Source organism: Pan paniscus, chromosome 6 (assembly GCF_029289425.2).
Source record: "Pan paniscus chromosome 6, NHGRI_mPanPan1-v2.0_pri, whole genome shotgun sequence".
NCBI classification, from domain to species: domain Eukaryota; kingdom Metazoa; phylum Chordata; class Mammalia; order Primates; family Hominidae; genus Pan; species Pan paniscus.
Genome location: NC_073255.2, coordinates 148,676,661 through 148,689,544, shown reverse-complemented (window position 1 = coordinate 148,689,544; position 12,884 = coordinate 148,676,661). Strand labels below are relative to the sequence as shown.

Below are 12,884 nucleotides of genomic sequence, written 5' to 3'. Positions count from 1 at the left end.
TGCACTGGCTGGCATTGCCCAAGGAATGGAGAAAAAGCAAATCTGCAAGCTGGGTTGTTATGTATTTCTTTGTGTACATGCCACACACAAATTATTTGTCCACTTACTTACTTTTTTGCAGTTGATATGTTCTTAACAATTGGCTGCAAATTGAATTTTTAGAAATAAGCTTTATCTTCCTTTCTAATTAAACATTACTAGGCAATGACTACTGGCACTTAAATTTTCAGGGTTTTTTTTTTTTTTTTTTTCTGGTTCTTTTTGTTAAGTAATTGATTTGTAAATAAGTATTTAAGTTCCCTGGTGAGGCTTACTGTTTAAAGAAGGCTTGCAATGAATTATTTTACAAGTTTGGATTTGAATATTCTGTATTTGTTTTCTTAATGTATAGAATGCCTGTGCCTTATGTTGTCTGTTTTGATGCTAAACCTGACGCCAGACCTGGTTATTTTGGTAACCCAGTGGCAGGCATCAAAAGAAATAGGAGACTCCGGCTGAGTATGGTGGCTCACGCCTGTAATCCTAGCACTTTGGAAGGCCAAGACGGGTGAATTGCCTGAGCTGAGGAGTTCAAGACCAGCCTGGGGAATATGGTGAAACCCCGTCTCTACTAAAAATACAAAACATTAGCCGGGCATGGCGGCGAATGCCTGTAATCCCAGCTACTCAGGAGGCTGAGACAGGAGAATCACTGAACCCAGGAGGCGGAAGTTGCAGTGAGCCGAGATCGTGCCATTGCACTCCAGCCTGGACGACAGAGTGAGACTCTGTCTCAAGAAAAAAAAAAAAAAAAAAAGAAGGAAGGAAAGAGAGAGAGAGAGAGGCACTTTCACAGTTGTGGATGCTTTATTTGCACTCCTTATCACTTTTAGTAGCATACAGAATCACTTTTATCTATAGATATAGGATAAAATTGAAAGAGGAAGAAAGGAGAATAACACTTACATAGCACTCATTGCATTCCAAGCACTGCTAGCTAATATGATCCGTAAAACAATCCCAGGAGGAGTTACCATTGCTATCCTCGTTTTACAGATGAAAAGACTGAGGCTAGTGTTTCACGGAACTGGAATTCTAATCTAAGCAGTCTAATTCTTGGGTCCTCAAGTAGAAAGAAGGCAACAAATAGGGATCTTAAACAGGGTCAGTGGTGCAAGTCAAGTAGAATTTTTAATTTTGATCAAATGTAATTTATCACTTACCTTTGATAGTTTGAGGTTTTGTACCTGTTTAAGAAATCTGTATCTAACGCAGGGTCACTAGGATTTTCTTCTATGTTTTCTTTCAGAAATTTTTTTTTTTTTTTTTTTTTTTTGAGATGGAGTCTCACTCTGTCTCCCAGGCTGGAGTGCAGTGGTGCAATCTTGGCTCACTGCAATCTCTGCCTCCCAGGTTCAAGCGATTCTCCTGCCTCAGCCTCCCTAGTAGCTGGGACTTACAGGCACGTGCCGCCAAGCCCAGCTAATTTTTTGTATTTTTAGTAGAGACGGGGTTTCATCGTGTTAGCCAGGATGGGCTCAATCTCCTGACCTCGTGATCCACCCGTCTCAGCCTCCCAAAGTGCTGGGATTACAGGTGTGAGCCACCGCACCCGGCTTTTTCAGAACTTTTATACCTTTAGCCTTTGCATTTAGGTCTATGATCTATACCAAGTTAAATTTTGCATTTGGTGTAAGGTAAGGATAGAGGGTTTTTGTTTTTAACATATGTGTATCCAATTGTTCTAGCACCATTTGTTGAAAAATACTATTGTTTCTCCATTGAATTACCTTGGCATCTGTTAAAGAAAAAAATAATTAATGACATTTGCTGAGGATGGTAAGTGTTACACGCGTCCATGTGAAGAGACCACCAAACAGGCTTTGTGTGAGCAATAAAGCTTTTTAATCACCTAGGTGTAGGTGGACTGAGTCCAAAAAAGGAGTCAGCAAAGGGAGATGGGTGGGGCAGTTTTATGGGATTTGGGTAGATAATGGAAAATTACAGTTAAAGGGGATTGTTCTCTTGTGGGCAGGGGCGGGGATCACAAGGTGCTGGGTGGGAAGCTTCTGAGACTCATTGTCCAGGAGAAGGAATGTCACAAGGTCAATTGATCAGTTAGGGTGGGGCAGGAACAAATCACAATGGTGGAATGTCATCAGTTAAGGCAGGAACTGGCTAATTTCACTTCTTTTGTGGTTCTTCAGTTGCTTCAGGCCATCTGTATATATATGTGCAGGTCACAGGGGGTATGATGGGTTAGCTTGGGCTCTGAGGACAGTACGTCAGGCTTTTTTCAAGGTGAGGGTCATGGTGATAGGTGTGGGGGTGGCTGCAAAGGGATTTTGCAATAAGGGAGAAAGATTGGGCTGAATTTCTAATATAGCATGGGTAAGTGGGACTTCATAGCCAAGGAACAGAGTCGGGGTGGGTAGACAGGAAACATTAAAGATAAGGGTGGGAGGTGGGGGCAGGGAGTGTGCAGATTCTGGTTAAACTGACCTAACAGGATTCTCGTTGAGGACAGGGCAAGGTGATCAGACATCACCTGGGGATGGTGGAGGATGAGGAACCCAATCAGATATCAAGGGTGTTATCAACTTTATATTAATATATTGTTGGAATTGATTTGCTAAAGTTTTGAAAAGGGTTTTTGTATCTGTACTTACAGATACAAAAAGAAAATTTTTTAACGTATAAGCTCACAGGTTTAAGAGAATGGAAGAAGAGATACAATGCATAAGAAATAGCAGCAATTTTTACAAGGCTGGGTGGCAGCTGACTTGCAGACAAGAGAAAGCTGAAATGTGGGCATGGTGTGTGGAGTTAGGGTAGAGCCAAGGAGCAAACTAATTTATTCCACAGAACCTCAGAAGACTCAGGTAGCCTTCAGAAAGGATCAGGAATTGAAAATATCAGGTAGCTCTGAAGATGAAATTGATTCATTTTCCTATGTGTTGCACCCTTCATCTTCAGAGAAACTGATCAGCCCAAGAGAAACCATCTCAGATACTGAACTCTGGGGACCCCTGCTCCAGTGGAACACCTAGCTTCCCCATCCTTCAGTGATGCTTCATTAGTTCACAAGCTTGCCTAGGCATACAGAGATTTTGTGATTTCCAGTTAGCATTTTGGTGCCTTACTTGTAAAGATGAATGGACAATGAAGGATCATCAGATATTGGAGAAAAGCCCCTCATGTGAAAAGCAGAAGCCAAAATAAATAAAGAAAAAAGTAATCCCAGCACTTTGGGAGGCCGAGGAGGGTGGATCACCTGAGGTCAGGAGTTCAAGACCAGCCTGGCCAACATGGTGAAACCCTGTCTCTACTAAAAATACAAAAACTAGCTGGGCGTGATGGCACGTGCATGTAGTCCCAGCTACTGGGGAGGTTGAGGCAGGAGAAACACTTGAACCCGGGAGGCAGAGGTTGCAGTGAGCAACCACTGCACTCCAGCCTGGGCAACAGAGCAAGACTCCGTCTCAAAAAAAAAAAAAAAAAAGTAACTAGGAAGAAAAAGATAGTTCAGGGAGCAAAACTGTTACCAGAATAAGGGTCTTGAGTGTGAGATGTTCAGGTCCTTGGCATTCTGAAAAAAGAATTCGGCAAAACTCACAAAGTAACAAAGGAATGAAACACAGGAACCAAGCAGCAAAAATGGGAATTTATTAAAGCGAGAAAGCACTCCACAGGATGGGAGTCAGCCCAAGCAAGCAGCTCTAGGGCCCGGTTACAAAGTCTTCTGGGTTTGAAGTACTTCTTTTGAAGTCCTTTATCTGGATGAAGGATTTGATCTGTGGCTAATTAAAGGCTGAGGTGAATTGGTGCCCTATGCAGATGAAGGGATGGTCAATGGTCCCTGGTTGGCCTGTGGCCAATCCAGAGCACTTTACCTTTCCATCTAAGAGGTGGTGGAAGGGGAGGGTTGCAGGGAGAGGAGCCTTTGATACTTGTTACTCAGACTTTGGGAGAGGGGGATTTTTCCTTTTGGTTCAGCTTTTGGAAGTTTGCATTAATAGGCCTTAAGTTCCCTGCCCCCAGACTCAGGTGTTTTCCCTTTTTATCCAGCTTTGGGAAGTCAGCATGAATTGGCCTTAGAGTCCCCGCCCCAGACCATGGTGTTTTTCCTCGATTCAGCTTTAGGAAGTCAGCACAAATTGGCCTTAGATTTCCTGCTTCCAGACCCTATTTTCCTGCCTCAAAACAAATTTTAAAAAATATCTGATTTCCTCAGGGAGAGAAGAGAATGCATCTGTGAAACAAGAGTGGGAAGCTCTGAAAAGAGAACATTCAGAGAAATAAACAGGAATGGCTGCATAATGAAAATACAAGACCTGTTGTTCAAAAGTTAAGAATTTCAAGGTGGCAGTAGCATCGCTATCACCAAGCGTGGGGTCCTTCTGAGCACAGGGACCTGTGTGGCTTCTCAGGTTACACAGCCACAACACTGGCCCTGGGAGGGAGAAAGCTCTTGGAAATAAAATATCTGATAGCATAAATAATAAAACTGAATACATGATTTGGAAGATAAGGTATGGAAATTACCAGGAAGTTGAACAAAAAGAGGGGAAACATCCTAGAAAAGCAGAAGATAGCTCAAGAGATTCAATGTAAATGTAGTTGAATTTACAGACAAAGGATAGAAGAAAATTATCCTAGAAATAATTCAAGGCAAATTCCCAGAACTGAAGAACACAAGTGTATAGATTGAAAGGGTCAAGGCGAGTTACATAATCATGAAATTTTGAATTACCAGGGATAATTTCCCAAAAGCTTTCAAAGAGAGAAAAAAACAAACAAAAATCCAGTCATGTACAAAGGTTTGGAAATCAGAACAGCAGCAAAACCATAATGTTAACTTAGCCAGAAATTGTGATATAACCATTTTGAGAGGCTTGGGGAGAAAAGGGAGTGTATTCGTCCATTTTCATGCTGCTGATAAAGACATACTGAAGACTGGGTAAGTTATAAAGAAAAAGTGGTTTAATGGACTCACAGTTCCATGTGGCTGAGAAGGCCTCACAATCATGGCGGAAGGTGAAAGGCACATCTTACATGGTGGCAGAGAAGAGAGAATGAAGCCAAGTGAAGAGGGAAACCCCTTAAAAAACCATCAGATCTTGTGAGACAAATTCACTACCACAAGGACAGTATAGGGGGAACTACCCCCATGATTCAATTATCTCCCACCAAGTCCCTCCCACAGGGAGTTATGGGAATGATGGGAACAATTCAAGATGAAATTTGGGTGGGGACACAGCCAAACTATATCAAGGGGGAAAAAAAAAACAACCAAGTCCTCTTCTACCATAGTAGAAAGTCAGTAGGCGATCTATCTTAATGAAAATTCAGGAAACAGCAAGAGAAGCATGTAATTTAGAAATTTAGAGGTAAAACAAATAATTTTAGAAAGATATCTATTTCACCTAAAAGTGTCAAAGGCCTCCTGAGGTAGGAATTGTGCATTAGGGAAAGGAACTGCTGTTTTTCAATATAAACCTTGTAGAACTAATACCTTTGTAACTACATGTGTTAATAATTTAGCAACCAAAATTGAATTAAAAGTAGATAAGGATTTGCCCTAGGTATTGCGTGGGACTCCAACAGATGTGACACTAATGACTCTTCTCTCTTCAGATTCCCGATACATTCTTCTGCCTGTCGTGTTACATCACCTCCACATTCACTTGCAAGAACAGAAGGACCTGATCATGTGTGCACGTATCCTTAGCAACGTATTTTGTCTTATCAAGAAAAATAGCTCAGTAAGTAAATACAGGTCATAGTATATAGTTCCCTTCAAATGGCTTCTGGAAATAAACTTGTAATAGTCTACAAAGAAACCACACTAAAGAGGAAGCCTCTGATACCCACTTTTATTTCCAGCTGGGCTGGACTTTTTGCTTCTCTTTGTAAGGAATTTTTTTAACCTTGTGGGATTCTGTAACCCCAAATAACCTGGGTTCCCCAAACTTGTATTTCAAGGAAGAACTGCATACTGAGTGAGAAAAATGAGAAATCTCAAAGCCTCCCACGTGTGTCTTTAATCTTGATATGATGACTGCTCTGTGGCAAGAATAAATTACTGCTTGCAACATGAAGTTGTTTTTGATCCATTCTGTGAAAGGCCACTTCATGATACTCAGAACTTGGCTGTGGTCCTTGGGCCGGGTCCCCTGGAAATTGCAGAAGCAAAGGACGGCCCCAGGAGATTAGGGGTATCTTATAATATAACCATTACTTGGCCCCACCAGTGATCTCCAAATTGTTATGGATTTGGGGATTCCTATCAACGTGCCTGACTCTTGATGCAATGCAATTGCATTAGAGAATGCACTGCAAAATGAGAAGAATCACATGCTTGCTTATAAATGGGACAACTCAGAGTATTTGTGTTCATGGCTCAGGGGTCTGGTGTGAAATCCACATATGGAGAATATCCTGTTCCACTTCTGCCAATATGCAACTGTTAAGTAACCATTTTGCTCATCGGTAACAGGTTTTATGGAGCAGAGTTTGGCAATGAGTGCCAAGAATCCTGTTTCTCTGCTTCCCTATTACCTTTATGCTACAGTTTCCCCAATTTGTCACTTACGATCAGCTTCTGAAGATCAGTGAGGTGGGATGGGACCTCAGTGGAGTTGTTGGAGATAGAGCCCCAGTAGCATGGGAACAGAGTTGGCAGTTGAGAGAAAAAAGCTAGAAATTCTGCCTCTGGAAGTGTAATCAGAGGAACCTGCATGGAACAAAGCAGTTGACTTTTTCCCACCCCCATGATCCAGGCCCCAAAGGTGATCTGGCACTGATAGAACAGTGGTGACAGAAGGCATGAATTCAGTTTTAAACCCCCCTCTACAAAATTCTATAAAGAATAACTGTGCTATGCCTAGTTAGAATCTTTTTCCAAATTATAATTGCTGAGAGTAAAATGTAAGTTAGATAGTTCACTGCACAGAACCAAAAACAGCAGAAGAGAAATAAAAAGAAATCACCTCCACAACTTCTGCTCTGTAAGACATTCAGAGCAGAAACCAAGTCACTGGAGGGAAAATCTTGGTAGTTTTCTTGCAAGTGTAAGAAAATTTATCATAAAATCCTAGCCAAAAAGCTCTTTCAAACTCGTACTTTCTAAAAGTATTTTTTACAAAGAGTGATCTCCTTGGTTAGAAGCATTTGTACATAGAGTTTTGTTTTGTGCAGGTGTAATAAGAACCCAACTCCACATACAGTCAGTGCAGAGCAATTTGGGTTTCTCTTTCAAGTCCTGGGACGTGGATACTATTAACTTTGCATCAGGAAAGCAGTTTCCACATGGCCACTGACGTTAGATCCACTCTGTAGCTAAGGGTATTTGTCTGGGCCAAACACCATTTCCTAATATTTACATGCAAAGATTTTTAAAAATCATTTTTTATAGGAATAGTCATTTGTACTTAAAGTTTCAGAAAATGACTGATGTAACTCTAATATTGAGAAAAGTAAATATAAGCACAGTCTGGAACCAAGGAATCATAGACCAAGAACAAGGATGGACTCGCAGTGAAGATTCAGGCTCAGAGAGGCAAACTGACTTGTCTGAGGTCACACACCCTGTTGGGAGCCTCGCTGGTGTTCTGAGTTAGTCTGGTGCGCCTTCACGATATCACCCATCTTTTTACTTGTATCTCAGGTATCCATTGCACCACTGAGTTGTGTACTCTTGGGTAAGCCATTAACTTCTCTGTGCCTTTGTTTACTGTAAAAGGAGATCATTCACTTAGGTGAACTCCATGCCTCAAGTTCTCTGACTCTTTGATTTCCGCTTTTCTGTTAGATTGAAATGCATGTTAAACCCCAGTTTCCTGAACATATTATTTTTTTTCTCTTAAGGAAAAATCTGTGCTGGAGGAAATAGATGTGATAGTGGCCAGCTTGCTGGATATCCTGCTGAGGACCATATTGGAGATCACCAGCCGACCTCAGCCATCCAGCTCAGCAATGCGGTTCCAGTTCCAGGATGTCACTGTAAGATCATAGAGCAGATGGCACGTGGAACAGGGCCTGGTTATGCTTCAGTCATGTTGCAGGTGGCTTGATGTTATAATCTGAAAAATCTGGCCTTAGGAGAGTAACCCATCAGCATTTCAAAATCATATGAGGTTACCTTAATTTTACAAGGAAACCAAGATATAAAACATGTTTGTTAAAGGAACTTGGAATAAGCAGTTTTTAATTACAGAAAGCCAGCTTTGATATTAGTCATACCTTGCCCGGTTTAAATTAACCCAAGATTTTATATTCCAAGTCAACTTGATGACTTTTTATTCTCTTATCATCCATCAAATTGCTTGAGGAAACGAGAAGAGTGAAACAGAGTAACAGGAGTCAGGGCCCTGAGTTTTCATTCCAAATTTTTCACTCTGACTAGTCAGAATCGTAACTTTTCTAGGCCTCAGTTTTCTTAGCTAGGAAATGAGAAGGTTGGAATTGGCAAAGTTTTTTTTCTTTTTTTGAGACGGAGTCTCGCTCTGTCTCCCAGGTTGGAGTGCGAGTGTGCGATCTTGGCTCACTACAACCTCCATCTCCCGGGTTCAAGTAATTCTCCGTGCCTCAGCCTCTTGAGTAGCTGGGATTACAGATGCCCGCCACCACACCCGGCTAATTTTTGTATTTTTAATACAGACTGGGTTTCACTATGTTGGTCAGGCTGATCTCGAGCTCCTGACCTCAGATGATCCACCTGCCTTGGCCTCCCAAAGTATTGGGATTACAGGTGTGAACCACCATGCCTAGCCTGGAATTGGCAAATTTTAAGGTGCTTTGAAGCTGGCTTTCTGCAATTAAAAACTGCTTATTCCAAGTTCCTTTAACAAACATGTTTTATATCTTGGTTTCCTTGTAAAATTAAGGTAACCTCATATGATTTTGAAATGCTGATGGGTTACTCTCCTAAGGCCAGATTTTTCAGATTATAACATCAAGCCACCTGCAACGTGACTGAAGCATTTTGAGTCTAATATTATATCTGTATTTTATATTCATGTAAAACATTAAGAAAATAATATTAAGAAATAATACATCTGGCAGTTTATATATGTGTATCTATTTATATATATACAGGAATATAAAATGGTATAGCCACTATGGAAAATAGTAGCTCTACTATATATACTATATATGCAAGTTATGAATCGTCCACTTTCTCAATACTCTTATCAGCATTTGGTGTTACCTGTTTTTTGGAGTGGAGAGCATTCTGATAGCTATGTAGTAATATCTTATTGTAGTTTTAATTTGCATGTCCCTAATGACTAATGATGCTGAGCATCTTTTCACATACTTATTTGCCATCTATGTATCCTCTTCAGTGAAATGTCTTTTCATGTCTTTTTGCCATTTTTTAAAATGGATTGTTTTTTCACTGTGGAGTTTTTATTTCTTTTTATAATATGTGGTTTGCAGGTATCTTCTCCTACTCTGTAGCTTGTTTTTTCATCCTCTTAACAAGCTTTGCAGAGCAAAAATTTTTAATTTCATTTAAGTCCAGCTTATTAATTTCCTTTTATAGTTCAAGCTTTTGACTCTTTTTGCCTAGCCCTGTATCTTAAATGTTATCTCCTAGTTTCTTTCCTAAAAGTAGTATAGTTTTATATTTTACATGTAAGTCCCTTAACCATTTTGTAGGTGTCAGATAATTCTAACAATCTGACATTGCAATGTGGACATCTATTAATTGTCTTTTTCATTCAATTTGAGATTTTCTTAGTTCTTGATAGGATGTGTTATTTTCTCTTATGACCAAGACATTTCTATATTATAAAGCTCTGGATCTTACATAAACCTACTGTTTTAGCTGGCTTTGTGTGACACCACTCATCAGGGGAGCAGTGCCTACATGTTATGGTGAGACAGAGATAGAAATCCAGGTTCGCCACTTGGTTTCCTTTGACACCTGAGGCAAGAGGGCTTCTTGTTGCTGCTGGGTGAGGTGGAAGTTCTGGCTCTGCATGTGGTCTCTACTGCCAGTGTGGTGGGAGTGGCTTTGTTACTGCTGGGCCATGGTGACCGTCCTGACTCTCTACTAGGCCTCTTTGACACCACCCCAGTGGGGAGGGAAAAAATGTGACTTGTTACTGCCAGTTGTGGGTGGAAGCCCAGGCTCCTCCCATTGTTTTCACCAACACTGACTCGTGGGTATGAAAGTACCTGCTCCCTGTTTGACCTTCTCTGGCTCCACTCTAGGAGAGATGTTGGGACACCTCACTACATCCTCATGAGGGTGGAAGTCTAGGCTCCTCACTCAGCCTTTGCAGTGAACAGGTGACTGAGGACAAAGTTTTCTGTGGTGTTCAGCTAGAATAGAGCAACTGTGGCTAAAAGCATTGCCCTGCAGGGCTGCCCTTTCCTAGTCCTTTGGCTGGAGAAATAAGGTTTTTTGGGACTTTTTCTTTTGTCTACCAACTATTGGTCTTTCACAGTTGCTGGCCTCTTCAGCCCCATCTTTGAAATATACGAGGCAAAAAAGAAAATCCAAAGAAATCTACACCGTGCCCTTCCTCAGGTCCCAAGGAGGTTGTTGGCCAGTCTGCCCTCTCTCTCCTCCTGTCAGAGTCTTTTTCTGTTTGTTTTATATTTGATGTTCAGGTTTTTAGTTGTACTTAGCAGGAGGAATAGGGGAGAAGTATGTCTACACTTTCAACGTGGAAGAGGAAGGATGTCTCCTTCACTGTGGTTTTGATGGTAACATTTTAATTGCTTCCTGGCAATATAACTTACATAGTTTGAAAGTTATAATGGCAAGCAAACAAAGTCATAGCAAATGCTGGGCATAGTTAAAGATTGCCTGAGATCAAAAGCTAAAACACTTTTTAAACTGCTTTCTATCGACGTGCAGAGCATACAAGGTTGTTGTGCACCAAATCTCTATGGGATACATGTGGTCTTCAGGCCATACAGTGTAATAAGTAATGCCAATTACGAGACTTCAGGAAGTCAGTGAATCAGGTCTGTGGGTGGAGGTGGGGTAGGGCAGGCAGAGTGATTGTCCTGTGTACTAAATTATAAGAAAATCACATGAAGAGAATCCTTCCTGCATAGCTCTGTGGTACCCCTTGCTGTGTGAGAAACCAGACTGTCCAGGTATGTGGGGTGAAATTTTCCATGAAACACACACATAAATTATTTGACATCTTTGCTTTTATGCTTTAAGACTTTTTTTTTTTTAAGAGTACTCAGACAGACCTAGCTTGATTCCTTCTCTGTCATTGCACTGACTCTGTGATGTTGGTCAAGTTACTAATGTCTCTAAGCCTCTGTTTCTTTAAAACAGAGAAAATAGGCCAGGCGCGGTGTCTTATGCCTGTAATCCCAGCATTTTGGGAGGCCAAGGCGGGCGTATTGCTTGAGGCAGAGGTTTGAGACCAGCCTGGTCAACATCTTCAAACCCCCACTAAAAATACAAAAAAATTAGCCGGGCCTGTTGGTGGGTACCTGTAACCCCAGCTACTCAGGAGACTGAGGCCCAAAAATGGCTTGAACCCAGGAGATGGAGGTTGCAGTGAGCCGAGATCATACCACTGCACTCCAGCCTGGGTGACAGAGCGAGACCCTGTCTCATAAATAAATAAATAAATCAGAGAAAATGGTTGTACTTATCTCAAAGTTAGCGTGAGGATTTCATCAAATCTGTAAAGGTGTTTAAACAGTATCTGGTCTGATACTCAATAAATGCTGACCGTTAGTCATTGTGGTAGCAGCAGAAGTCACCGTCATATCATGATTGTTGCAGACGTGCTTCATGTATTGTTGTTGTTATAATAATTCTATGGCGAGAAATATGCCCTGGTCTTGTCTTTCACAAAATCCATTCTCTGGAGACTGAAGATCTGTTGAATTTCTTTATCATTTTCTCACAGAGAACAGGCTTTCTGAATAGGGAGTCTTCACATGGCAGTACTACATTGAGCACCTTTTCAGTCTGTGCAGACACATATGGAAAAGTGCCCATGACAAGTAGACACACTGTGAGTAAACGCAGATCCCACCATGTGCCATTGTGAATTCTTCCAGTGCTCTGTAAGCACCATGATTGTTACCCAGCCTCCCAGCCACACCAGCATGAGCACTGGCGTCTGCTGTATCATAGTTCCAGATAACAGAGGCCTTATTTTTAAAATTTAAAAGGATTGTACTTTTTGTTTTTCCACCGACTGTTTTTTGAACTTTAAAATGCTTTCCCTAGCTAGAAAAAAAAAACAAAAAAGCACCATTGTGATCAGTTCCTTTCAAAAGTCTAATTATAGGTAGAAGCAGATTTTATAAAGCAGTATAAATGACCACTTGCCTTGCATTCTCGACTAATGGAGCTCCAGAGTTCCTTACAATTTATAAATGCTTACTCGTTCGTAACTCTGTTAAATAACATTTACGGAGCATGTGATTCTTCTGGGCATAGGCCAGGTCTAAGGCAGCTACTCTGATGTGTTTATCTAAAATTTTCATGTGATGTCGGTTTGTGGTTGGGGTATGGAAATGGGCCTGGGTTAATTCTGTAAGAAATATGTGGAAAAAAATAATGTATGTGTATAATAGGTTTCGTGAAGACAGTTGTAGCCATCCAATACCCTTGCTATACACAGTCATTTGTAGAAATTCCCATTACACTCAATCTATACATAAAATGGCCACTGAAGACTACAGAGTTTTCAAGGTGATTTATACAAAAGAAAGTATCACACTGCAGCTAAGTACATCTTGGCCACTCATGGCTTTTTATTTCTTTTTAATAAATTATGGGTCTAGGATTTTCATACAGATACATTCTTAAAATATCTTAAAAACAAAGAAAATTACATTATGGATAAAATATACATTAGTAATTGGAAGTCACCGCTAAAAGACTTACTCATGTAACCAAATACCACCTG

At 40.8% G+C, this 12,884-nt stretch overlaps 1 protein-coding gene across 7 annotated transcripts in view; it reads left to right on the top strand.

Annotated features, from left to right (window-relative positions):
- The window catches only part of DOCK4 (dedicator of cytokinesis 4), a 471,214-nt gene that overhangs the window by 344,566 nt on the left and 113,764 nt on the right, over positions 1-12,884 (top strand). For all 7 annotated transcript variants that reach the window (XM_003811224.6, XM_008963612.4, XM_034964844.2 and 4 more), the window contains exons 24-25: positions 5,617-5,744; positions 7,849-7,983. In XM_003811224.6, coding sequence (XP_003811272.2) covers positions 5,617-5,744; positions 7,849-7,983 — 263 coding nt within the window. The remainder of the gene's footprint in view (positions 1-5,616; positions 5,745-7,848; positions 7,984-12,884) is intronic.